Source organism: Panthera onca, chromosome B1, assembly GCF_046562875.1.
Source record: "Panthera onca isolate mPanOnc1 chromosome B1, mPanOnc1 haplotype 2, whole genome shotgun sequence".
NCBI classification, from domain to species: domain Eukaryota; kingdom Metazoa; phylum Chordata; class Mammalia; order Carnivora; family Felidae; genus Panthera; species Panthera onca.
The window spans coordinates 40,309,870-40,336,721 of NC_138342.1; the positions used below are offsets into that span (position 1 = coordinate 40,309,870).

At 40.1% G+C, this 26,852-nt stretch overlaps 1 protein-coding gene across 1 annotated transcript; it reads left to right on the top strand.

Annotated features, from left to right (window-relative positions):
* The first annotated feature begins 346 nt into the window (after positions 1 to 346).
* Positions 347 to 26,634, top strand: NIPAL1 (NIPA like domain containing 1). The gene is made up of 6 exons (XM_060655100.3): positions 347 to 456; positions 11,716 to 12,003; positions 15,080 to 15,136; positions 23,256 to 23,346; positions 24,852 to 25,012; positions 25,534 to 26,634. Exons 1-6 carry the CDS (start codon positions 411 to 413, stop codon positions 26,151 to 26,153), a joined length of 1,263 nt encoding a protein of 420 aa, XP_060511083.2. The 5' UTR covers positions 347 to 410; the 3' UTR covers positions 26,154 to 26,634.
* Positions 26,635 to 26,852: the final 218 nt, after the last annotated feature.

Below are 26,852 nucleotides of genomic sequence, written 5' to 3' on the forward strand. Positions count from 1 at the left end.
TTTGTATCGCCTAGGCGGCCAGAAGGGGCCCTCCGCACAGCCTTTTCTCCACTAAATTCCGGGAGAGTTGGCTCGGCGGCCTCCACGCTCCCAGAGACGTCTTTACCCTGTGAGGTGTGTCTGTGCTTCCCGGCTGCGCGGCTCCACCCTCCGACCACAGCGGCAGGTGGCGTTCCCGCCAGCCACAGGGACCAGGATCTGCAAGCTAGGAGCCGGCTCCCAGCCTCATACCTCGGGGGCGTGGCTCGCGAGGAGGCTCCAGTCACATTGGCTGAGGCTGCCCGGGGGCGGAGTCAGTGAGCGCCAGTTCCAGACCCTGCAGCTCCGCCCCATCGCGGGTCCAGGGGGAGGAGGAGAGGCCCAGGTGGAGGAGGAGCGACGCCTGCTCCGGGAAGCCCCGTCTGGGGGCCATGGGGGCACAGGTGAGGCTGCCGCCTGGAGAGCCCTGCCGGGAAGGTGAGTGTCTGTCCCCGAGCCGAGGGATCTGGCATCTGGGTAGTGATGAGACCGGGTGGGCGGTCCCGGGTGCTTGTGGGGAAGAGACACGAATACACCCGCTCGTAACGCATTCATTCTTGAGTTTAGGCATTCGGTCTTTGAGCCAGTCAGCCAGTCAATAAATATTTATTGGTGCTTATAATAAGCCAGGCTCTGGGAAAGCCTGAGTCGAAAAAGACATAAACTTGGCTCTCCCTCTGGTCCAGGAGGCAGACCCACGTAAATTACAGCGTGCCGAGTGTCGGGACGGGGAAATTCAGGGTGCTGTGGGAAGATTCTCGAGTCTCGTCTGAGAAAGACTCTTCCAGAGTCCGCGGTCGAAGTCACCCGGTGGGCAGAGGGCGTGCCCGGGGACGGGACGGGAGTCTGGTGTGGCGTCCTGCGCTGGCTCCGAGAGGGTCACACACGGTGGAAGGTCAGGCGCCCTGGACCTCGGGGGAGGGCGCCGGACCCGCCTGGGCCGTCCACCTCTCTCCTCTGTCTTCGAGATGAACACTTCTGCAACCCTGCTAGCCTCGCGTCTGGCTCGCTGTGCAGCCACCTCTTGGCTGCATAAGGCGAGAGCCCAACAGAAGAGGAGACCGGGAACCGGGCGCAGTGATTTGTAGGCTTGTTACTGCTGGGGTTTCGGCCCCCACTCGAATCCTGAAAAATCGCTGGGCGAGGACGCCACTTGCCTTTTGCCAGCTGTTTACAACACTGGCAGGCTTTCTGAAGTCTCAGTACAGAAGGCGCGTGTGAGCTGGGACAGAAGTAGGGACCGGAATACCTGAGGGCATGCCACAGGACAGGAAGGGTGTGCCTCAACCGACGTGACAGCTTTCAAGGTGTCTAGGGGAACGCGGATTTCTAAATTACCTGGTATGGACAGGAAGGGGGAGGATTGAAGGGCGTGGGAAGAATACCTTCCCAAAGTTGCTGAGCATTTCCCGGTTTTTCTCTCCTCTGGGCTCCTCCGGAGTGAGTATCTTTGATGTGGGAAGTTTGAACTAAAAAGACGTTGGGTGGGGGGAATTGGAGGGGGAGACACTGAGCTAATCAAAACTATGCCCGGCAAGAGAGAGAAGGGACACAAAGAGAAAACGCCTGAACAATTCAGGAATTACTCAAAAGGTGAGATTTTGGAAGTGGTTACTAAAGCAGCTGGATCTGGAATTATTTCCTAGATAGTCAGGTTGTGTGACCTTTGTCTGAATAATTCCTAAACCAGTAAGTCAGACTGTTAATAACACATCCACCCTTGTTTACCCAAGGATCTGTAAGTAAGAAGGGTATGTGAATTACACTTGCTCTAGGAACAGGTGTTTTTCCTGCTTTGCTCATGCCTTTAGTTCCAACAAGAAATACTCAAGCTCAATGCTTAATACCTGTGATGAATTATATTTGTATGGGAAAGACAAGAGAAATCAGAATCCTTGTCAATGGTGGGAAAAGATTAGGCTCTGGCATGAGTCTTCTGTGCTATGACTTAACCTCCTTGAGTCTTCATCAATAAATTGGGAATAATTCATACAGTTTACAGTTGTGAGATTACATAGGAAACACACAGTTCAGGGCCTGAAATGGAGTAGAGTCTCAATTTTTCATTCATTCATTTAGTCAGTCAGTCATCCAAATAACAAGAGTCCCATGTGCCAGGCACTGACCTAGGTGCTGGTATGAAGGGATTCACAAGACAGTCTAGTGCTAGACTCTAGTTATTTTTTTTATGTGTTTATTTATTTATTGTTATTATATGAAATTTATTGTCAAATTAGTTTCCATACAACACCCAGTGCTCATCCCCAAAGATGCCCTCTTCAGTACCCATCACCTACCCTATCCTCCCTCCCACCCCCCATCAACCTTCAGTTTGTTCTCAGTTTTTAAGCCTAGACTCTAGTTAAAGCCTTGCATGCAGCTTACTGTGTACAAGGCTGATACTATGCAAGAAACAAATGAATAAAAAAGGACATTACAAGAGTGGTAAGTGTCATGGATAATGTCTTGAGAGAGTAGGGGGTGTTTAGATTGGGGACTCAGGGAAGACCCCTTAGAAAAAGTTGTATTTGAGCTGAGGCCTGAATGACAAAGAGTCCATCATGAGATCTGAGGTTAGAGTATTCCATTTGGACTTCCATGAAGAAAAAGTTGACCCCATGTCTTGGTTTTGACTCTTAAAACCATAGACGCTTCAAAAAACCTTCTAAGCCAAAATTTTCTATAAATAATAAGTAAGTAAGTAAGTACATAAGTAAATAAATAATACATATGAAGGTTTTTTTTTTATTTAGGTTTTTGATATTATGTCACATATTCCACAGATCTCAATTTCAGTCCAACAGCCAATAGGGGCTTATTACTATGAAAATATGACACCATGAAAATAGAATGTAAGAAATATACCTGTCACCTATGAAGCACCAACTGCAAGAAGATTGTGTACCATGGGACTGTAGAAGGTGATAAAGGAAACAAAGGACAGAAAGACTGGGCTGTAAGGAGGACAAACCATATATTCCAGGGCCTCTGCTTGAGAATTCTGAGCTGGTTTGGCAGTAGGGACAATAAGCGGGAGATAGAGAGGACCCAATGGTTTTCAAAGTTTTTACCAAGTGGACCACTTTTCCAGGGTGCAGCCGGCTAGCAGAATAAAAAAAATGACATAGATGGTTTTTAGGGCTAATTCAGTTTGTCATGGTTCTGAGAAGAAGAAATTAAGGAACTGTATTCTTTGAGGACTGGCTGTATCTCTCTTGTACTGATTAGGATATGTCCCGTATTCATGTATATAATCTCAAATTTTCAAAACAGGTTTGCATAAAGATGTATCAGTTTATCTTCACGCATAATTAAATTCTATGAATTTTATTACGTAGTCATTTTCTCCTTTTTACAGATACAGAAACCAAGGCCCAGCCAATTGAATAATGTTTCATAATTAGCGCTCAAACCAGGCACAAAATTATTTGGGCCTTTGTTTTTCTGCAGGTGCCCGACCCCATTTTCTGGCTCTGTTGGATGCAGTGGTATTCATTTTAATGATTCTGAAATCTTACTCTAAAAAAACTCTATGTTATAAACATTTCTCAAAATTTCACCAAGTGGGGGCGCCTGGGTGTCTCAGTTGGTTAAGCATCCAACTTTGGCTCAGGTCATGATCTCATGGTCCATGAATTCAAGCCCCACGTCGGGCTTTGTGCTGACAGCTGGGAGCCTGGAGCCTGCTTCAGATTCTGTGTCTCCCTCTCTCTGCCCCTCCCCCACTCACACGCTGTCTCTCTCTCTCTCTCTCTCTCTCTCTCAAAAATAAACATTTAAACAATTTTTCACAGTGGCTGCACCTGTTTGCATTCCCACCAACAGTACATAAGGGTTTCTTTTTCTCCACATCCTCACCAACACCTGTTGTTGCTTATGTTGTTGATTTTAGCCATTCTGACAGTTCTGATATCTCATTGTAGTTTTAATTTGCACTTCCCTGATGGTAAGTGATAATGAACATCTTTTCATGTATCTGTTGATGATCTGTGTATCTTCTTTGGAGAAGTATCTGTTCATGTCTTCTGCCTGTTTTTTAATTGGATTATTTGTTTGGGGAGTGTTGAGTTTTATAAGTTCTTTATATATTTTGGATACTAGCCCTTAATCAGATATGTCATTGCAAATATCATCCCTCATTCTGTAGGTTGTTCTTTTTTAATGTTTATTTATTTATTTTGAAAGAGAGAGCGTGCATGCTCATGCTGAGTGAGGGAGGGATAGTGAGAGGGAGGGAGAGAGGGAAAGAGAGAGAGAGAATCCCAAGCAGGCTCCATGCTCAGTGTGGAACTCAATGTGGGGCTCCATCTCAGGAGCATGAGATCATGACCTGAGCCTAAATCAAGAGTCGGTTGCTTCAATGACTGAGCCACCCAGGTGCCCTTCTGTAGGTTATCTTTTAGTTTTTTTGACTGTTTATTTTGCTGTGCAGATTTTTATTTTAATGAAGTCCCAATAGTTTATTTTTGCTTTTCTTTCCCTTGCCTCAGAAGACATATCTAGAAAGAACTTTCTATGACCAATGTCAAAGAAGTTACTACTTGTGTTCTTTTCTAAGATTTTTATGGTTTCACAGCTCACATTTGGGGTTTTAATCCATTTTGAATTTATTTTTGTGTATGGGTAAGAAAGTGATCCAGTTTTCCCAACACCATTTGTTGAAGAGACAGTCTTTTTCCCATCGCATATTTTTCCGGGTTTGTCAAAAACTAATTAACTATATAATTGTGCATTTATTTCTGGGTTTCTATTCTGTTCTATTGACTATGTGTCTATTTTTGTGCCAGCACCATACTGTTTTGATCACTATAACTTTGCAGTATAACTTGAAGTCCAGAACTGTGATACCTCTAGCTTTGCTTTGCTTTGCTTTGCTTTGCTTTTTCAAGGTTACTTTGGCTATTTGGGGTCTTCTGTGGTTCCATACAAATTTTAGGATTGTTCTAGTTCTTAAAAAATGGTGTTGGTATTTTGATAGAGATTGCATTAAATGTGTAGGGTGCTTTGGGTAGGATTGACATTTTAACAATCTTTGTTCTTCTAATCCACGAGCATGCAATGTCTTTCCATTTCTTTGTGTCCTTTTAAATTTCTTTCATCAGTGTTTTACAGTTTTCAGAGTACAGATCTTTCCCCTCTTTGCTTAGGTTTATTCCTGGCATCTTACTATTTTGGTACAATTGTAAATGGGATTCTTTTCTTGATTTCTCTTTTTGCTGCTTCATTATTGGTGTGTAGAAATACAACAGATTTCTGTATGTTGATTTTGTATCCTACGACCTCACTGAATGAATTTGATTATCAGTTCTAGTAGTTTCTTTGGTAGAGTCTTTGGAGCTTTCTATATACAGTATCATGTCATCTGCAAATAGTGAAAGTTTTACTTCTTCCTTACCAATTTGGATGCCTTTTGTTTCCTTTTGCTGTCTGATATAAATGTACCTTATTGCAATATTGTCCTTTAAGTTCCTTTCCTACATCTTCATTCTTTAAGCCTTTTTTTAATTTCTGGAGGATTTTATCTTTAGTGCTTTAGTAACTTTAGTAATATACAGATTGTAAGGTGTGAAAAGAGCAGCGGGTTATGTAGGAGATTTGGTGGACAACAGTCCTCCTACAGTACTTGGCTTCCAAACACACCGATGGTGGTAAGATCTCGGTTAATTTTTTTTCTTTCATCAAGAGTGTCTTCTCAATTTTACTTTGGTTAATTGAAATCATGGTCTTCGTACCCAGCCTTAACGGAGTTTATATGTAGATATATTACTATGACTTGCTTTCCATATCTGCACAAAATAATTTCTCATTCTTATTCTGTGCCAAATTTTCTCTAAATTATTTCTCATTCCTATTCCGCTCCCCTTGTTCCTGTCTGATAGTTCTCTCTCACTAAAGTTGTCAGTCAGCTTCAGGGGAACAGAGACCTGTTCACCTGTTTTGTTGATCACTATCTCCCCTGTTCTTAGAGCAGGGCCTGGAACACAGGAATTGCTTAATAAGAATTTGCAAAGTGTTGAATAAATGAATACCTAACATAATGCCTTGCATGGTAGGTGTTCAACAATTATTTTGTTGAGTAAATAGAAAGCGGTGCCTGGATGGCTCAGTCGGTTGAGCATCCCACTCTTGATTTTTTATTCAGGTCATGATTTCATGGTTCATGAGTTTGAGCCCTGCGTCAATCTCCACACCAACAGTGTGGAGTCTGCTTGTGATTCTCTGTCTCCCTCTCTCTCTGCCCCTCCCCTACTTGCTCACTCGCTCTCTCAAAAATAAATAACATTAAACAAAAAAAGAAATAATTTTTAAAAAAGAAATAGATACATGAATTTACAAGGCTGTTATAAAGCCATAATGAAACTGTGAGAAGAAGTTTGTTTCATGGGCAGTAAGGTGATATGATGGAAAGTGAGAAGTTTCTTTAGAGTGGGTAGGCAGGAAGGCCTTTCTAAAGAAGTCCCATTTTCAAGTAAGAGCTCAATGAGGAGTAGTTAGCTTGCCAGCCACTACCCAGGCTAAGGCACACATCACAAAGCTTTAAGGTGAGAAGGAATTTAGTTTATGAAAGAAACAGGACCAAAAAAAAAAATTGCAGGGAATGTGGTTAGAGAGATAACAGGAGGCAGCATCCTGTACGCCCTGGTAGACTATGGTGGGGATTTTGGAGAAAGGAAGCCATTGTAGAATTTTACAGGGAGAATGACAAGTTTGGACCTACTAATCTAAAGACTCATTTCACCTGATGTTGCCCCCTACCACACTTTCACCTCATCTCTTGCCATCTCCCTTCCGTCATCCCAGTCAGCCTCAAGCACATCACTGCCTCAAGATTGCTGTTGCATTTATACATAGCAGAGAGGTTTGTCCACTTCATTAAAAAAAAATTCCTTTATGCTAATTTTACTGCTTTCCATGGAACTCAACATATGTAGTTATTAGTTTACTTGTTTGTTTCCCCTCATTAGAATAAACATGAGAGCAGGAATTCTATGTTATTCATCATTGTATCCCCAGCTTCTAGAAAATGCCTCACGGACAGTAGATACTCAATAACTGTTGAATTAATGATTGAAAAGACAGCTAGTGTTATTTCAGAGAATGAATGAGAGAGAGAGATGCAATATAATGTCAGAGCATGTAAAGCTTTTAAAGAGTCCAGGATGAGAAGTTTAGATTTTGTTATAATAACAATGAAAAGTCATGGGGTGGGGGAGGGAAATTAAGCAGAGGAATGACATAATCTGATTCACACTGGCTGATATTTGGAGAATAAATTGTAGGGAATATAAAGAGATTCATTTATTTATTTATTTTTGTATGCTAATAGGAATAGACAAGTGTATCAGTCAGCTATTGCTATGTAATATATAGCCCCAAACTCAACGGCTGAAAACAACAATCATATACTCTTGCCAATGTGTCTGTAGATCAGCTGATGGTTGATTGAACTAACCTGTGTTCACTTGGGTGTCTCTGCATCAGGCTACATGTCCGTGCAGGCTTGGCTCCTTCCTGTGGGATGAACTTAGATCTGCTCCATGTATTTTCATTCTGGGGCTCAGGCTGAAGGGGCAGCTGCTCCTTAGGGAAGCTCTATTCCTGACCAATACAGAGGTAAAAGAGAGTAAACCTAAGCACATAAGTGCATTTGAATCCTGTCTTCATATCACCTCTGCTGTTGTCCCATTGACCACCAACTCACTTTCAGCCTGACCTCAGGGGAAGAATGCTCTGCCCACATCAGCAGGTATGAGGGAGTAAATATTTGCTGAATAATAAGCCAAACTAACACATAATATAGATGGTGAGACAATGATTTCCTCAAACTGGAAATATCTTGTAGTGATTAAAAATGCAGTTTTACGCAATCACTGACTTCTTAGGAACCAACTTCCTACTGTATGTAATAAACTGGACAATTTTAATTATTACTCTCCGTAGGCAAATTGTACCTGAAAAAAATTATTCAAAGTATTTCATCTTTGTATAAACATTAATAACTTTCAACTGGCTTTATTTTTACTTTATGTTTTTACTTTTCTGAAATAAGAATACTGGCCTGGAAATTGGCCAGCCAAATACTTGGCTGTGATTTAGGCAATTACATGGCTTTGGCAAGTCACTTAATAATCTTGGCATTGGTTTCTTTAAAATGTCTTTCAACTCCAAGTGCCTGTGAATTTAAAGCTGGTGTATCAGCAACATTTATGAGCCACTGGGATTGTAAGTAAATTACTCTGGGAACAAAGATAGCTTATGATCAAATCACAAATCATAGAAGGCATCTTCAGAATCATTGAGTGAAACTCCCTCATTTTAGAGATGAGGAAATTGAAGTCAAGAGTGAATACTTAACTTGTCCATGTTTATAGATAGCAACAGAGCTCAAGGTGAGGAAAGGTATACAATCCTACAGACAATTTAACTTTGTTTTTAAATTTTTAAGTTGTATGTGTATAAGTGAACTTTCACACTTGTACATAGAACATACATATCAAGTTCAACAATATGAAACTGCTATTTTCATGGGGTCAAAAATTGTCAGATATCATTAATTATATGTTTCAACATAACTAAGAACGTTAGCAGTACTCTTTGGAGAGCAAAAATGTTGTACATTACCCAAATGTCCACCAACTGTAAAATAGAAAAATTGGGAGATAATCATACAATGAAATTCAGTACCACTAGGCAAAAACAAACCCTAAAGCCAGGTGCACCAACACTGATAAATCTCAAAAACAAGCAAGTCCCCAAAGAACCTACTGTATGACTATATTTTATAAGGTGCAAGAGGTAAAACTAAATAATTTATTTTTTAAAGATATAGTCATATAAGGGAAATCTTTTTTTTTTTTTTTGGTAAAGAATAGGGATCTTTTGCAGGAAGTCAGAGATAATGATAGAGATAATGTTTTATTTCTTAAATTGGGTGGTTGACACATTGATGCATATTGAATTATTTTTCTTTATAACTGACACATATTTTCTAAATATTAATTACTCAATATTTACACAAATTAATAATAACAGTACCAAAGAATTAGTGCATGCTCCCTGCTTGTAGGAGTATGAATTGGTTCCATCATTTTAGAGGGTATTATAGTGTCTATTAAAATAAAATATAACGATGGGTGCCTGGGTGGCTCAGTTGATTAAACATCTGACTTTGGCTCAGGTCATGATTCCTCAGTTCGGTTTGTGGGTTCCAGCCCGATGTTGCTGCTCTGTGCTGACAGCTCAGAGCCTGGAGTCTGCTTCAGATTCTGTGTCTCCCTCTCTTTCTGTCCCTCCCCCGCTTGCACATGTGTGCTCTCTCTCTCTCTCTCTCTCTCACTCCCTCTCACTCTCAAAAATAAACATTTAAAAAATAAAATATAATGAACGTAATAGATTTTCTCTGTGTTGAATAAAGTTTAGATTAAACTTACTTTGTTTACTAGAATCTTCAGAAGCCAACTCAGATATCTGATCCCTCTGAAATACTCCACAGACTCTCTGCCCACACATTGTACTTCACCCATCTGTCTCCTTCTGCCCTACACCACTCCACACCCACCAACCCACCCTTCACCCCCCCACTTCCTCCTTCAGTCACATCTGATGTAGGCTCCTCTCATCAACATGCACTCAAAACATAAAGCCATTTCTCGAAGGTCAGAAACTAGACAAGATTTTTATTATTGTTCCTGCCATAAAACTTGCACATTAATATCTACTGTTCACAATAAGAACTTACAAAATACAACAAAGATTATTTGCTTTCCCTTATTGCCTTCTGCCCCCACACCCCCCTAAAATGTCGGAAACATTTTGCTGTGTCAACAGCTTAGAAAGAATATTGTTTCACTGGAATGAGACCTGCCCACACTGTTTTCCCAGATGAAGTTTTGGAATGGTTATGTTAATTACATAGTAAGTAACACCACTGCAGCCATGGAATTCACTGGAAAGTCAAGTCAGATGTTTCCTCTCTCAGGAATTAATGGAATGGAAACTCTTACTATGAAAATCATTTTCTATTCTTGAGGTTTAGATGAGATGAACAGTGACTGGAACAAGATTGCTAAGGGCTAGCTTGTTTGAAAATTTGTAGCAATTCTTATTAAAACAACCTGCCTGAAAATTCCTCAATGTTATAGACTATACCTATAGCCATAGAATTCTTCTTAGAATATTTAGCAATTTTGACTTAGAATTTATGCTGTATCTTTGAAACAGTTTATTCATTTTCAAGTGATAAGAAATAAGTGAAATAATAATCATGAAAGGCTTGAATTCAATTATTTTACCTTTTTAAGGCCTGAATTTTATAGTTGTTTCTTAACTTTGTAAGTGGTAAATTCAGATAACTGCATAATGTCAAAGAGGCATTAATACAGTTACCAAAGTTTTATCCCTAAGACATCATTTGGTCAAACTGTTTTGCCTTCTTAAGATTTCTGAGATGTAAAAAAAAAAAAAAAAAAAAAAAATTGAGATGTAAAACTAATTTTTTTCATTGTAGTTGATTCATTTAGCTTTGCCTTCTTTGTTATAATGGAAAAAATATGCTTTTTAAAGACAAAAATGAAACTAACATAATACTGTATGTTAACGATACTTAAAATAAAATAAAAATAAAAGGAAAAAAGTTAGAAGAGAGTCAGAAAATCTAGTCACAATGTCATTTTGTTTGCAGCTAGCTTTTCAAGTGGAGAACAGATTAAAAGTTTTTTACAGGGGCAGCTGGGTGGCTCAGACGGTTGGCTGTCCTACTTTGGCTCATGAGTTGGATCCCTACATTGGGCCCTCTGCTGTCAGCCTGGAGCCTGCTTGGGATCCTCTGTCCCCTGTCTCTCCACCCCACCCTCACTCATGTGCAGGTGCTTTCTGTCTCTCTCTCTCTCAAAAACAATCATTTAAAAATAAATAAAAAATAAATAAAAGTTTCTTACATTGTCTATCGTGGGTTCATTTGTGTTTTTGCGTTTAGCTTTCAAATTCCAAGGCACTTCTAATACTGGGTCTGGCTCAGTAGATTTACATGTTTATTTGAATCCCATTCTAAGAAAAGCTTACTGAGGTTTAATTCATTTTTTTATTAGATTCTATTTAATTTAGGAGAAGGGAGAGGAGTAGACCTGAAAAATCATTCTCTTCAGGGAAAGTAGTACAGAACCCTAAACCCACTTTTAAATACGTTTTCTGAAAGGCACAGTTCACACCCCACAGAATGGGTTAGCTGCATTTCCTATAACATTCTGACCGATGGATTCCCCTGCCCGTCCCTATGCCCAGGCATCATAAACACTGCTCTCCAGGAGCCATGCTGATCATGAGGAGTGAGGTGCGTGTGGGGGACAGTGATGGATTAATGAGCGCAAGTCATGTTGCTGTTTTGCTAGAACGAAGAAACAAGCAAGTGTTGTCCAGATTTTCCAATTTATAAGATGAAGTCAGACTTTCAGGTGAAATCTCTCATTTTTAAATGATGACAACTAAGCAATTTCAAAACATTTTTAAGAACCTGTGTGAGTCAAACGGAACGTGTCTACAGGACTGGGAACCACCTCCCGGAGACTTCCCTTCATGCAGTAAGAAACAGGGTTTCAGTACCATCCACTTGGGTTTCTCTCTCTTTTTACAGAAAAGGGGTAAACATTAATGTATCTCCCTTTTGTGTTTGTTGACATTTCCTTCTTTCCTTTTTTCCAGGCTACATGCTATCTCTCGTCTGTGCAAACTCCTCCCAGGCCTGGTGTGAGATCACAAATGTGTCACGACTGCTGGCTTCTCCTGTCCTCTACAGGGACCTGAATTCCAGCTACAGGGACCTGAATTCCAGCATAAGCAACTTGATCATTTCTGCAAATGTAGAAAACAGATACAGTCTGTATGTAGGCCTAATGCTGGCAGTAAGTTCCAGTATTTTTATTGGCTCCAGCTTCATACTGAAAAAGAAGGGCCTCTTGCAACTGGCAAAGAAGGGCACTACCAGAGCTGGTAAGAAACGGATGCAACTAGAGAATTCAAGTTTCTGCAGAAATAATCCTATTGTAAGACCTTAGTGCTACAGCAGTAATATTTTACTGTCTCTATCTTATTCCCTGTCTCTATGCTTAGCAAATCTCCTCTGTGGTGTCCAGGATTGAGCCTGCTGTGTCTCCTTCAGGGTAAAACTAAAATTCTTGTTTCCAGAGGTTGAGAGTGTGGAATGAATTCTTCTTTCATAGCTGTTGTGTGTGATTTCAGTGTTCAAGGTCAGATGCTGCTTTCCTGCTTAACACATGTCAGTGGCTTTTCTTTGCACTCAGAATAAAATCCAGACACCTTTCCACAGTCTTTGACCTCCTGCGTAAACTGGCCCTTGCAGACTCTGCAGCTTTATCTTCCGCTACTGTCCCTATCCCTTACTTTTCTCTGGTTCCTGGAATAGACCAAGTTCTTTGCCACCTCAAGGTCTTTTCCTTTTGCATGGAATGCTCTTCTCCCTGCTTTTCATTTGGCTGACTCATCCTTCGGACTTCAGCTTAAATATCATCACCTTCCCTGGTCTTCCTCTCTGGGACATGTCCCTTACCACCTTCATCCCGCCCTGTTACTCTCTATCATTGCCCTAAGGGTTTCTTTCATTGTACCTAAAAAAATCTGTCACTGTACATTTAATGTTTATTTACTTGTTTATTGATAGTAGATTCACAAGAGCAGGAACCTTCCCTAGCATAGTGTTTGACACCCAATAAGTATTTGTTAAATCAGTAAATGGATAGCAGAATTAGGTTGCTGTTACTATAGTGATATTTCACATGCTAAGTAACTTAGCTTGACTACCGTCCATTAACCATGAATTTCTATTCTTTCTTATCAAGAATATCATAGAAGAGTAAATAATATTCTAAGGTTCATATGGAAAAATGACTACAAATTGCACAAATAAGTTCATAAAAATACTATTGGAGATTTGCACTATCAGAAATAAAACATACTATAATGCTATAGTAATTAAAACAGTTTGGTACTGGCACTAAAAAAGATAGACAAAAAAATGAAAGATAATTGAAAACTTATAAAGGGACCCAAATACGTATAACAATTTAATACATGATTTTTTAAAGTGGCATTTCAATTCACTGGAGAAAGGATGGCTTATTCAATCAAAAGTGTTAATGGGGCACCTGGGAGGCTCAGTAGATTAAGCATACAACTCACGACTCATGACGACGTCATGATCTCACGGTTAGTGAGACTGAGCCCCGCATCAGGCGCTGCACTGACAGCATGCAGAGCCTGCTTGGGATTCTCTCTCTCTCTCTCTTTTTGCCCTACCCCAGCTTGCATGAGAGTGGGTGCATGCACTCTCTCCCTCTCTCTCAAAATAAATAAACATTTTTTTAAAAGTGTTGAGACAATCGGCAAAAATTAGAGGAGAAAAATGTAAGAGTTTTACTTCATACTATTCAGCAATTTAAAATGAAATGATTTTTTTCAAAAAACCTAAAAGAAGGTCTTTCTAACCATACAGATAAAGGAAGAAGCTATTCTATATGAAAGAAGAGATTACCTAAATTGATTTTTTAAAAAATCCTACATGGAAACACCTTAACTGAAACTAAAAACCAAATGACATGGGGGGGGGCATGTTTCCAAAATATATGACAGACAAAGGATATTAAGATCCATAATATATAAAGAGTGACTATAGGTGATAAGAAAAAGATTAGTACCCTAAGGTAAAATAGGCAAAGTACATAAATAAGAAACTCACAAAACAAGAAATGCAAATGGTCAATAAACAGATAGAAGTAAATATTATTTCACTAGTACCCAAAGAGACACCAACTCTATAACAATGAGCTCCTGGGTTGTTGTCTACCATTTTAACAAGATTTCGTTTTTTCATTAAAAGGCTGGTAAGGGAATTTGGAAAATAAATAGCCCTCCCAAACATTGCTGGAGGCAGCATATATGGGTACAAACTTTCCTAAGAGAAATTTGGTAAAGCTTAAAAATGTTAATGTCTTAAAACCTAATAATTTCACTTCTGGAAATGTATCCTAAGAAGTGAACAAGAATGACACCTATAGTTACATAACAGGATATTTATTTAAAGGTTTTATGTAATGAGAACAAAACCAGAAACTCAGTGTGTGTGTGTGTGTGTGTGTGTGTGTGTGTGTAGTTGCACACAGGTTAAGTAAATAATGATATGCCAGATTTTGAAGTAATATTAAGCCATTACATAAGGACATGAGAAAAATATTTGCAATATATTATTAAGTTTTTTAAAGATAGATTATGAAATCATATTGTAATATTCCAGTTTAATCACTTGCACATTTTATAAGAAGAAAATCCTAAATAAATAAACTACCTTGCAAGATAATCTTCACAGCTAATATACTCTGTTTCATTTAATTGCAACAAAATCAGGTCAAAGACACAGGATTAAGTATGTTGAATTGGTGAGAAAATTCCATTTTCTATAGCAAACATAGCAATGACTTTAGGTCACAGATTACAGTAAAGAAAAGATAACTCTTTGAATATCTCAGGAAAGCTTTTTATCCTTTTCAGTAAACTAGAGAGAAACTCAGTTTCATGATGCCAAGGTAAAGAATAAGGAGAGTCCTACTGGCTAATACTTGTTGTTCTCTGATTGACTATCCAAAATCTCAAAAGCTTGTATGTTAACCATCTTCTTCCCTTCTAGGTCCTCATTAGGTACTGATGTAATTTACAATATACAGTTTCTGTCTTTAATTTTAACTGTGGGTGAAGCAAAGTATTTAGAGTCTATGTCCACATCTCTGGCAGGTATAAATACACTAAACATAATGATTAAATAAGATTTTCTTGCAAATGTAAAAACTTACTTTCTATAAAAATCAAAAATGACATAATCAAAAGCAATAGAAGATCTTTAGAAGTGACCAAGTAAATAAGCTAAAGACTAGCTATGCTGAGTTGGCCTTACATCTTGCCTCTTCCAACCGTTTTCCATTACTTTTCCCAGCAGTCAGTTCTTTCGAACTTCTTTCTCCAGTTCCGAACTAAATTTTAATTGTTCTTATTTTCTTAGGACAAGGTGGACATTCTTACCTCAAGGAATGGCTCTGGTGGGCAGGATTACTCTCAAGTAAGTCCTTACTGCTGAGAATAGTGCATGCTTGTAAAATGATAAATAAATTACATGGGATTGCTCAAAAATGATTAGTTTATCTTCTTGGTAAGGATGGCATAAAAGTCTAGAAATTTTCGTGTGGGTATATGTTGTCTTACATACAAAGTAAGTCATATATATTTAGAATTAATTTTTCCTCTTCTCTCCCTGCACCCCCATGTTCTCAATACTGTCATAGAAAAAAGTTAACGTCTGACCTACTATATTTTATCACAAGCTTCCCCTTCTGTTATATTTTATTCCCCAGAATAATTGAGGAAAATGCCTTCTTCCCACATTTCCCTGATCCTAATTCAAATCTGTGACTGTTCTAGCTGCATGTTGACTAACAAATGGCTGCATTTTCCTGGTCAGGCCCAAAACATGGGCAAATTAAAGTCCCCTCTGGGTGCTAAGCATGGAAGGAATGGAAAGAAGATGAAGGCTGTCAGCACTCCCCTCCCCCCAGACTTGCTCTGAGGACTACATGAGACTGTTGGATGGGAGAGCACCTTGTAGATGCTCATATGCTGTGCAAATAGAAGGCAGTGTTGATGCTCACAGGCACGCTTGCAGATTTCTATCTCCTCCCCTAACCCCTCTGAAATCCCAACCCTAAAACTTCCAAAGATAGGAGCTCATAAACTGTAGTTTCATACCTCCTGCTCGTCATCTCCCTCTGCAGAAAGAAGCCTTAAACTTCCATTTATTAGACCTGGACCGAGAAGATAGCAGTGTAGGAGGACGGTGGGCTCACTGTGTCCTGCTGATCATTTAGATTCCACCCACATCTGCCTAAATAACCCAGAAAAACCACCAGACTAGCAGAACAGACTCTCCGGAGCCAAGCGTAGACAAGAGGCCCACGGGAGAGGGTAGGAAGGGTGGAGAGGCACGCCACACAGACTGGCGGGAGGGGCGGCCCGCCCAGCAAGGCAGAGCCCCCAAAGTCTGGCTTGCAAAGGCGGAAGGCCCGGACTCCATGAGTTCTGACAGCCAGCAGGACTTAACATGTGGAATGTTAAAAGTGAACAGCTCTGCCCTCAGAGAGCAGCGAGGGCGAGAGGACATCGGGAAAGAGAGTTATTGAGCCCCAGAAGAAAGAGCTCAGCTCAGTGGAGAACAAAGGCACTGGCAAGCGCCATCTCCCTCTCTCCCATCCCCCAGCCGAAATCCCAGAGGGAACCAGTTTCTGTCACTGAACTTGCTTGCACTGCGCAAACACCCAACGCTGTGCTTCTGTGGATCCATCCCTCCGACAGGTCTGCCTCCCTCCTGGTGCTGCAGGGCCCCTCCTGCAGGAAACCACCAACAGCAAAGCGAACTAAGCCTGCCCCTCCCGCCCCTGTGCACCTTGCGGATCCATCCCAGCTAATACGCCAGATCCCATCAAAGCATCACCACAAGCCTGGCAGTGTGCAAGTAGCCCAGACGGGGGCCACACCATCCACAGTGAGTCCTGCCCCTGGGAGAGGGGAAAATAAGGTACACACCAGTCTGACTGTGGCCCCAGCAGTGGGCGGGGGACAGACATCAGGTCTGACTGCAGCCCCGCCCACCAACACAAGTTACTCCAGACAGCACAGGGAAAGTGCCCTGCAGTTCTGCGCCACCCAAGGGACTATCCAAAATGACGAAACGAAAGAATTCTCAAAAGAAACTCCAGGAAGTAGCAACAGCTAATGAATCAATCAAAAACGATTTAAGCAATATAACGGAACAAGAATTTAGAATAATAGTCATAAAATTAATTGCTGGGCTTGAAAAAAAGTATAGAGGACAGCAGAGAATCTATTGCTACAGAGATCAAGGAACTAAGAAATAGTCAGGAGGAGCTAAAAAATGCTATAAATGAGGTGCAAAATAAAATGGAGGCGATCACAGCTCAGATTGAAGAGGCAGAGGAGAGAATAGGTGAATTAGAAGATAAAGTTATGGAAAAAAAAGGAAGCTGAGAAAAAGAGAGATAAAAAAATCCAGGAGTATGAGGGGAGAATTAGAGAACTAAGTGATGTAATCAAACGGAACAACATCCATATAATAGAAATTCCAGAAGAGCTGAAGAGAGAGAAAAAGGGGCTGAAGGTGCACTTGAACAAATCATAGCTGAGAACTTCCCTGATATGGGGAAGGAGAAAGGCATTGAAATCCAAGAGGCACAGAGAACTCAATTCAGACGTACCTTGAATCAATCTTCTGCACGACATATCATAGTGAAACTGGCAAAATACAAGGATAAAGAGAGAATTCTGAAAGCAGCTAGGGATAAACATGCTCTAACATATAAAGGGAGACCGATAAGACTAGTGACGGACCTATCTACTGAAACTTGGCAGGCCAGAAAGGAATGGCAGGAAATCTTCAATGTGATGAACAGAAAAAAATATGCAGCCGAGAATCCTTTACCCAGCAAGTCTGTCATTCAGCATAGGAGAGATAAAGGTCTTCCCAAACAAACAGAAACTGAAGGAATTCATCACCACTAAACCAGCCCTACAAGAGATACTAAGGGGGACTCTGTGAGTGAAATGTTCCAAGGACCACAAAGTACCAGAGACACCACTACAAGCATGAAACTCACAGACATCACAATGACTCCAAACCCATATCTTTCTGTAATAACACTGAATGTAAATGGACTAAATGCTCCAACCAAAAGACATAGAGTATCAGAATGGATAAAAAAAACAAGACCCATCTATTTGCTGTCTACAAGAGACTCATTTTAGACCTGAGGACACCTTCAGATTGAAAGTGAGGAGAAGGAGAACTACCTATCATGCTACTGGAAGTCAAAAGAAAGCTGGAGTAGCCATACTTATATCAGACAAGCTAGACTTTAAATTAAAGGCTGTAACAAGAGATGAAGAAGGGCATTATATAATAATCACAGGGTCTATCCATCAGGAAGAGCTAACAATTATAAATGTCTATGTGCTGAATATGGGAGCCCCCAAATATATAAAACAATTACTCACAAACATAAGCAACCTTATTGATAAGAATGTGGTAATTGCAGGGGACTTTAACACTCCACTTACAGAAATGGATAGATCATCTAGACACATGGTCAATAAAGAAACAAGGGCCCTGAATGATACATTGGATCAGATGGACTTGACAGATATATTTAGAACTCTGCATCCCAAAGCAACAGAATATACTTTCTTCTCGAATGCACATGAAACATTCTCCAATATAGATCACATACTGGGTCACAAAACAGCCCTTCATAAGTATAAAAGAACTGAGATCATACCATGCACACTTTCAGACCACAATGCTATGAAGCTTGAAATCAACCACAGGAAAAAGTCTGGAAAACCTCCAAAAGCATGGAGGTTAAAGAACACCCTACTAAAGAATGAGTGGGTCAACCAGGCAATTGGAGAAGAAATTAAAAAATATATGGAAACAAATGAAAATGAAAATACAACAATCCAAATGCTTTGGGATGCAGCGAAGGCAGTCCTGAGAGGAAAATACATTGCAATCCAGGCCTATCTCAAGAAACAAGAAAAACCCCAAATACAAAATCTAGCAGCACACCTAAAGGAAATAGAAGCAGAACAGCAAAGACAGCCTAAACCCAGCAGAAGAAGAGAAATAATAAAGATCAGAGCAGAAATAAAGAATATAGAATCTAAAAAAAACTGTAGAGCAGATCAACGAAACCAAGAGCTGGTGTTTTGAAAAAATAAATAAAATTGATAAACCTCTAGCCAGACTTCTCAAAAAGAAAAGGGAGATGACCCACATAGATAAAATCATGAATCAAAATGGAATTATTAAAACCAATCCCTCAGAAATACAAGCAATTATCAGGGAATACTATGAAAAATTATATGCCAACAAACTGGACAACCTGGAAGAAATGGACAAATTCCTAAACACCCACATGCTTCCAAAACTCAAACAGGAAGAAATAGAAAACTTGAACAGACCCATAACCAGTGAAGAAATTGAATCGGTCATCAAAAATCTCCCAACAAATAAGAGTCCAGGATCAGATAGCTTCCCAGGGGAATTCTACCAGACATTTAAAGCAGAGATAATACCTATCCTTCTCAAGCTGTTCCAAAAAAATAGAATGGGAAGGAAAACTTCCAGACTCATTCTATGAAGCCAGCATTACTTTGATTCCTGAACCAGACAGGGACCCAGCACAAAAAAAGAGAACTACAGGCCCATATCCCTGATGAATATAGATGCAAAACTTCTCAATAAGATACTAGCAAATCGAATTCAACAGCATATAAAAATAATTATTCACCATGATCAAATGGGACTCATTCCTGGGCTGCAGGGCTGTTTCAACATTTGCAAATCAATCAATGTGATACATCACATTAATAAAAGAGAAGATAAGAACCATATGATCCTGTCAATCGATGCAGAAAAAGCATTTGACAAAATTCAGCATCCTTTCTTAATAAAAAACCCTCGAGAAAGTCAGAATAGAAGGAACATACTTAAACATCATAAAAGCCATTTATGAAAAGCCCACAGCTAATATCATCCTCAATGGGGAAAAACTGAGAGGTTTCTCCCTGAGATCAGGAACATGACAGGGATGTCCACTCTCACCGCTGTTGTTTAACATAGTGTTGGAAGTTCTAGCATCAGCAGTCAGACAACAAAAGGAAATCAAGGCATCAAAATTGGCAGCGATGAAATCATGCTTTCACTTTATGCAGGTGACATGATATTATACATGGAAAATCCGATAGACTCCAACAAAAGTCTGCTAGAACTGATACATGAATTCATCAAAGCCGCAGGATACAAAATCAATGTACAGAAATCAGTTGCATTCTTATACACTAACGATGCAGCAACAGAAAGACAAATAAAGAAACTGATCCCATTCACAATTATACCAAGAAGCATAAAATACCTAGGAATAAACCTAACCAAAGATGTAAAAGATCTGTATGCTGAAAACTATAGAAAGCTTATGAAGGAAATTGAAGACGACACAACAAAATGGAAAAGCATTCCATGCTCATGGATTCAAGAATAAATATTGTTAAAATGTCAATACTACCCAAAGAAATCTACACATTCAATGAAATCCCAATCAAAATTGCAGTATTCTTCTCAAAGCTAGAACAAGCAATCCTAAAATTTGTATGGAACCACAAAAGGCCCCAAATAGCGAAAGTAATTTTGAAGACGACCAAAGTGGGAGGCATCACAATCCCAGTCTTTAGCCTCTACTACATAGCTATAATCATCAAGACAGCATGGTATTGGCACAAAAACAGACACATAGACCAATGGAATAGAATAGAAACCCCAGAATTAGACCCACAAAAGTATGGCCAACTAATCTTTGACAAAGCAGGAAAGAATATCCAATGGAAAAAAGACAGTCTCTAACAAATGGTGCTGGGAGAGCTGGACAGCAGCATGCAGAAGAATGAAACTAGACCACTTTCTTACACCATTTACAAAAATAAACTCAAAATGGATAAAGGACCTGAACGTCAGACAGGAAACCATCAAAACCCTAGAGGAGAAAGCAGGAAAACCATCAAAACCCTCTCTGACCTCAGCAGCAGCAATTTCTTACTTGACACATACACAAAGGCAAGGGAATTAAAAGCAAAAATGAACTACTGGGACCTCATCAAGATAAAAATCTTCTGCACTGCAAAGGAAACAATCAACAAAACTAGAAGGCAACCAACGGAATGGCAAAAGATATTTGCAAATGACATATTGGACAAAGGGCTAGTATCCAAGATCTATAAAGAGCTCACCAAACTCCACACCCCAAAAACAAATAATCCAGGGAAGAAATGGGCAGAAATCATGAATAGATACTTCTCTAAAGAAAACATCCAGATGGCCAACAGGCACATGAAAAGATGCTCAACGTTGCTCCTCATCAGGGAAATACAAATCAAAACCACACTCAGATACCACCTCACGCCAGTCAGAGTGGCTAAAATGAACAAATCAGGAGACTATAGATGCTGGCGAGGATGTGGAGAAACGGGAACCCTCTTGCACTGTTGGTGGGAATGCAAACTGGTGCAGCCACTCTGGAAAACAGTGTGGAGGTTCCTCAAAAAATTAAAAATAGATCTACCCTATGACCCAGCAATAGCACTGCTAGGAATTTACCCAAGGGATACAGGAGTGCTGATGCATAGGGGCACTTGTACCCCAATGTTTATAGCATCACTTTCAACAATAGCCAAATTATGGAAAGAGCCTAAGTGTCCATCAACTGATGAATGGATAAAGAAATTGTGGTTTATATGCACAATGGAGTACTACGTGGCAATGAGAATGAATGATATGTGGCCTTTTGTAGCAATGTGGATGGAACTGGAGAGTGTTATGCTAAGTGAAATAAGTCATACAGAAAGAGACAGATACCATATGTTTTCACTCTTATGTGGATCCTGAGAAACTTAACAGAAGACCGTGGGGGAGGGGAAGAAAAAAAAAAGAGGTTAGAGAGGGAGGGAGCCAAAAAATAAGAGACTCTTAAAAACTGAGAATAAACTGATGGGTATTGAGGAGGGTACCTGTTGGGATGAGCACTGGGTGTTGTATGGAATCCAATTTGACAATACATTTCATATTAAAAACAAAAAAACAAAAAAACTTCCATTTATTTTCCAATACCAACCAACACATTTCAGTACTTGTGTGGGCCTCCTATGCAAAGGAATTGGATAACTTTCCTTTAGTGTTAGAATCTAAAAAGATGATAAATAAAAACCATTTAAATGTGTCTATAGCCCTTTCAGTTCTGTTTTCTTACTTCATTTGAACAAAAGTTGACCAGGACGTACTGGGGAGACTTCAGAGATTTGGATTCTTTTTTTCTCCTTCTCTCTCTCTCCTACTTGTGTCTCCCCACTCCTCTACCCACACAGTAGGATGAAAATATAAGGAGAATGTTATGTGGCTACATTTACAATTTTATTCTCATCATGTACAAAGTTCATGCTAATTTTGAAGAGAGAAAAGCAGATGTCTACAACATTAGAGATTTTATCTATTGACAACCATACAGCATTTCAATTATGAAATTAATATTTTCCTGGAAAGCTGTCTATAAGAGATACAAATATAAATAATATCAAGTATTCAAGAAAGCTTAATTTTTGAAGAAAACTGCCATGCCTTTTCCTAGAAGAGCAGTCTCCTAATTTATCTGTTCTGGAATTTTCTATGTGTTTTATGATAGTTTCCGTAAAGCTGAGTACTCCTGAAGTTTTGGCTGGGGTGGAGAGGGGGAAGGCCGGGGACATAGCAGCCAGATGGAAAAATAAAAAGTATTCTGGTGTCTTTTATCCGTTCCAGAAGTTATGTCTACAATATAAGTGTTTTCTTGGCTTAGTTTGCCCTTGTGAAATACTGGCTTCTGTTGGCAAATGTTCACATGTGACGCATAAGAATAATTTGGCTCCCAGACAAGAGTGTAGTTCTTAGAGGGATTTCCCCTCACTGTAGAAATCATTTCACAGAGATCTAGAGTTCCTCAGATGAGAGAAAGATTGCAGGAGCACATCCTTATGACTTTAAAACAGCCCTCTGGATCTCCTCAAGCTTCTAAGATCCTGTTAAAGTGTTTTTGGATCTTGTGCAACTCAGACACCGCTGGCTACCTGGGCCTGTGGTAGGCATTTCTGGCTATCCCCTGCCCGGTCAGTAGATCTCTGCAAAGCACTCTAATTTGCCACATTGCTTTTTGTTCATTTGCATAACAGTAGGTATTGTTAAACAGAAAAATTCTTTGCTTAGGTTAAAGCTACCTCTAATTAGATTTTATCAGAGTGACCGAATATGTTCTTGGTAGTGACGTAACTAAAATCCCTATTGGAAGTCACTTAAAATGTGTATTCATCTGTTACCACTTTTTGCATTGAGTTCATATCACCAGGTATTTACAGTTTATCTGCATCCCTTAATACCAATCCTCCCCCCAACCTCCATTAAAAAAGTTAAATTGTTCCTTTTAGCTAGATCTGTCAGTACCCTTGGCATAGAAGTCTACCATTTTGTTTGTGTCCTTGGTTTGTCTTTTCTGACAAGTCCATCTCTCATATGAATACTACGGCTTGCTTTCCAGTGGGAGCCGGAGAAGCGGCGAATTTTGCAGCTTATGCTTTTGCACCAGCCACCTTGGTCACCCCGCTGGGTGCTCTGAGTGTGCTCGTAAGGTATGTGAGAAATGAGCTTGGCTTCTGTAGAGATGTCAATAGCATGATGAGCTTAAACCACAAGAAATATATTGCTAGGCATATCTCAAAACAAAATATCACGCAACTAATTTGAGAAGACACAATCCAGCGCAATAGAAATGAGAAATAAATTGTTATTGTTGTTATTTAGAAAAATATGAGAGGGGGCCCAATTTCTTGCTAACATAAAATAATCACGTGTTATGTTTGTGTTTATTCAGTGAAGCCTAGGGGATTTTTTTCTCTCTCTTACCTGAACACATTGCCACGGACAGCCCTTTTAGTCCTTTCTGTTGTCATAGTGGTTAATGACCACAATTATCAGAGGGTTTCAAAGCAGAGTGTTTGGGTTAAACTTCAACTCTCACTTAAAGTCTTACATTATTTGCAGGATAGTTATGTTTGGAGACCTCTGAGTTTCTTTTAGTAATGGAAACGGGTAATTTTCATGTTCCTAGAATGTCCATCTCATTTTTCTGAGTTGGTCTTTATCACGATCCCAGATGAATGTGCTCAACGGGCACGTGAACTCTTACAGTTAAGCCACAGTTTTGTTGCGCTTGTCTGTTCCTTTTATCTATCCACCTCTAGTAGAAAGCTTACGGCTAGGCCTACCCATTTCTTTTCACCTTCTTTGTAGGACTGTTGTGAGAAGTAAATGAGTCAGTACACAGAGAGCACTAGAACACTGTCTGTGCAAGGAGCGGTAATCAGTAGTAGCAGCAGTGTTTTGGCTGAGGCTGCAGTCCTCACAAGTGGCCACATGACCACGACTCTAAGGCGGCACCGAGTAACGGTGCCACGGTCTTGCGTGCAAATTGGTACAGGTACAACCCTGATGGGAGTGCCAGGGCGTCAAGGGAAGGCTGGTGTGCAGGAATCACAACAGACCTGCTGGTGGAGCATCAGGATCCACTGTCTGGTGTCTGTGGTGAGGCCGACAGGACTTCCGGAGGCCATGACAACCAAAGCAGTGGGACTATTGGATAAGTGGAAGTATCAGGGCGGTAGCAGCCGGTAGGGAAATATTTCAATATTTTGACAACCCATATGGTTGTACTTGTGCATACTAGCCAAACATCAGCCCTGAGCAGAGTGATTCTTCTTTAGGCATGTATCTGTCTTTGAAGCTTTCGTGAGCACAGATCTCCTAAATGTATCAAGCCAGTATGATGTAAAAGATCTTCTATGTTGTTTGGCATTATAGGAGAAGATGGGGAAATTGAAAATGACTTCTCATAGTAAGATTACACGGATATAGAATGCCCCTGACAACTCTTTAGGTACAAAAGCAATTAAGCAGATTTGACTGACCATCATTTCTGAGTTTTAAAATTAAACAGGTTTTCAGCGTCATGTAGCATATTCAGATCAGTTGATTGGTGACTGGGATACAGGGTGCAACATACCACAGTGTGACTTCTGAGCTGCTATGGGATCAAAAGCTAATTGAACGAGTGATTTTGTTTTTCTTCTCCTAACAGTGCAATATTGTCTTCCTATTTTTTAAATGAGCAACTGAACATTCATGGCAAAATAGGCTGCATATTAAGTATATTGGGGTCAACTGTGATGGTTATCCATGCCCCACAAGAAGAGGAAGTCACTTCTTTGCATGAAATGGAAATGAAATTGAGAGACCCAGGTCTGTGATTCAACCAAAAGAAACTCTTACTCAGATTCGGTTCCATTTTCTCTCCTCATCAAGTGAATTTGGGATAATACTGTAAAAGGCTGCAAGCCTCATGGTGGGTTGTGAGATACAGTAAGGTTTGACTGTATTACAAGTCTTCTGTAATGGTGACACAACTTATTGTTCTGTCCATGCTTCCTCTCTATACCTGAGAGGAGGAGATGGGGATAGGAGAGGCAAAAGGCATATATTCCAACCCCAATTTTGGCTACTTTCCCCCTCTGAAAATAAAAAGTCAGTCAGACAATAGCTGCCATGCCCCATAGTGTTAGCTATGAAATTCAAAAGATATGTTTGTCATAGTCCATTGTAAAATATTGAGAGCCATGCAGTAAAATGTTGTTTTGGTTTTGTTATTTTAATCTCACTTCCCTTTCTGAAACACCTATGCTCCTACACTCCTAACAAGCTTTCATAAAGATATGATCCTATCAGCATTTTCTGAATTCTAATTCTTTTTTTCTTCCAAACAGGATTTATTTCCTTTGCTGTGATCATAACTGTGATCTCGTTGGTGCTGATTTTGATCGTGGCTCCCAGGAAGGGACAGACCAATATACTGGTCTACATTTCAATCTGTTCATTGATTGGAGCATTTTCAGTTTCTTCTGTCAAGGGCCTGGGAATTGCCATTAAGGAACTATTGGAATGGAAGCCAGTTTATAAGCACCCACTGGTCTTTGTTTTGTTAGGTGTACTCGTGCTTTCGGTGACGACACAGATTAACTATCTCAACAAGGCACTGGACACCTTTAACACATCTCTTGTGACTCCCATTTATTATGTGTTCTTCACGTCCATGGTAGTAACTTGCTCCGCCATCTTATTCCAAGAATGGTATGGCATGAAAGCTGGAGATATCATCGGGACCCTGAGTGGGTTCTTCACCATCATCAATGGCATCTTTCTTCTACATGCTTTTAAAAATACTGACATTACCTGGAATGACCTGACATCCACCACACAGAAAGAAGTCCTCTCGCTGAATGGCAGTGAAGACAAATACGTCTTACTGGAGCACACAGAATATTCAACCCCAGGATACAATGATGACATTACTTTGTTTAGCAGGATTGACGATCAAAGTCTCTAGAAACCCCAAACTTTAGCCAATGTAAGACACTTGGAGAGGACAAGAAATACCTAATTCTTAGAAGAACTATTAGGAAAGCTGACGTTTTTAAAGTTCTAACTAATAGTTTAGATGTGAGCCTCCCCCCACCCCCCCAAAAAGCCTCGATTTTGGCCATCAAATTTGAAAACCAAGGTTTGGATCCTCCTCCAGAGGACTTCCAGTGTTTTTCATTTCTACAAACTTGAAACATTCCCTGAGCACAAAAGAAGTTCAAGAGTTACATGGGTCTCTGAGTTACTCTTCTGGTCGCAATATATTTGGCTGTGCCAGGTGGCTCTTCATTTCTTTGGCTGCTGTTCATAGTAATTCATAGATAAACTTAGCTATGTGCTGATAAGCAGAACATCAGCCATCATTCTCTGATGAGTCATCGTTTCAAATTATTAAAACTGAGACGCGAGATCACTGATGCTCCCCCCGCCACTTCCATAACTTCTTTCTTTCTTTTTTTTTTTTTTATAAATTTTTTTTTTCAACGTTTTTTATTTATTTTTGGGATAGAGAGAGACAGAGCATGAACGGGGGAGGGGCAGAGAGAGAGGGAGACACAGAATCGGAAACAGGCTCCAGGCTATCAGCCCAGAGCCTGACGCGGGGCTCGAACTCACGGACCGCGAGATCGTGACCTGGCTGAAGTCGGACGCTTAACCGACTGCG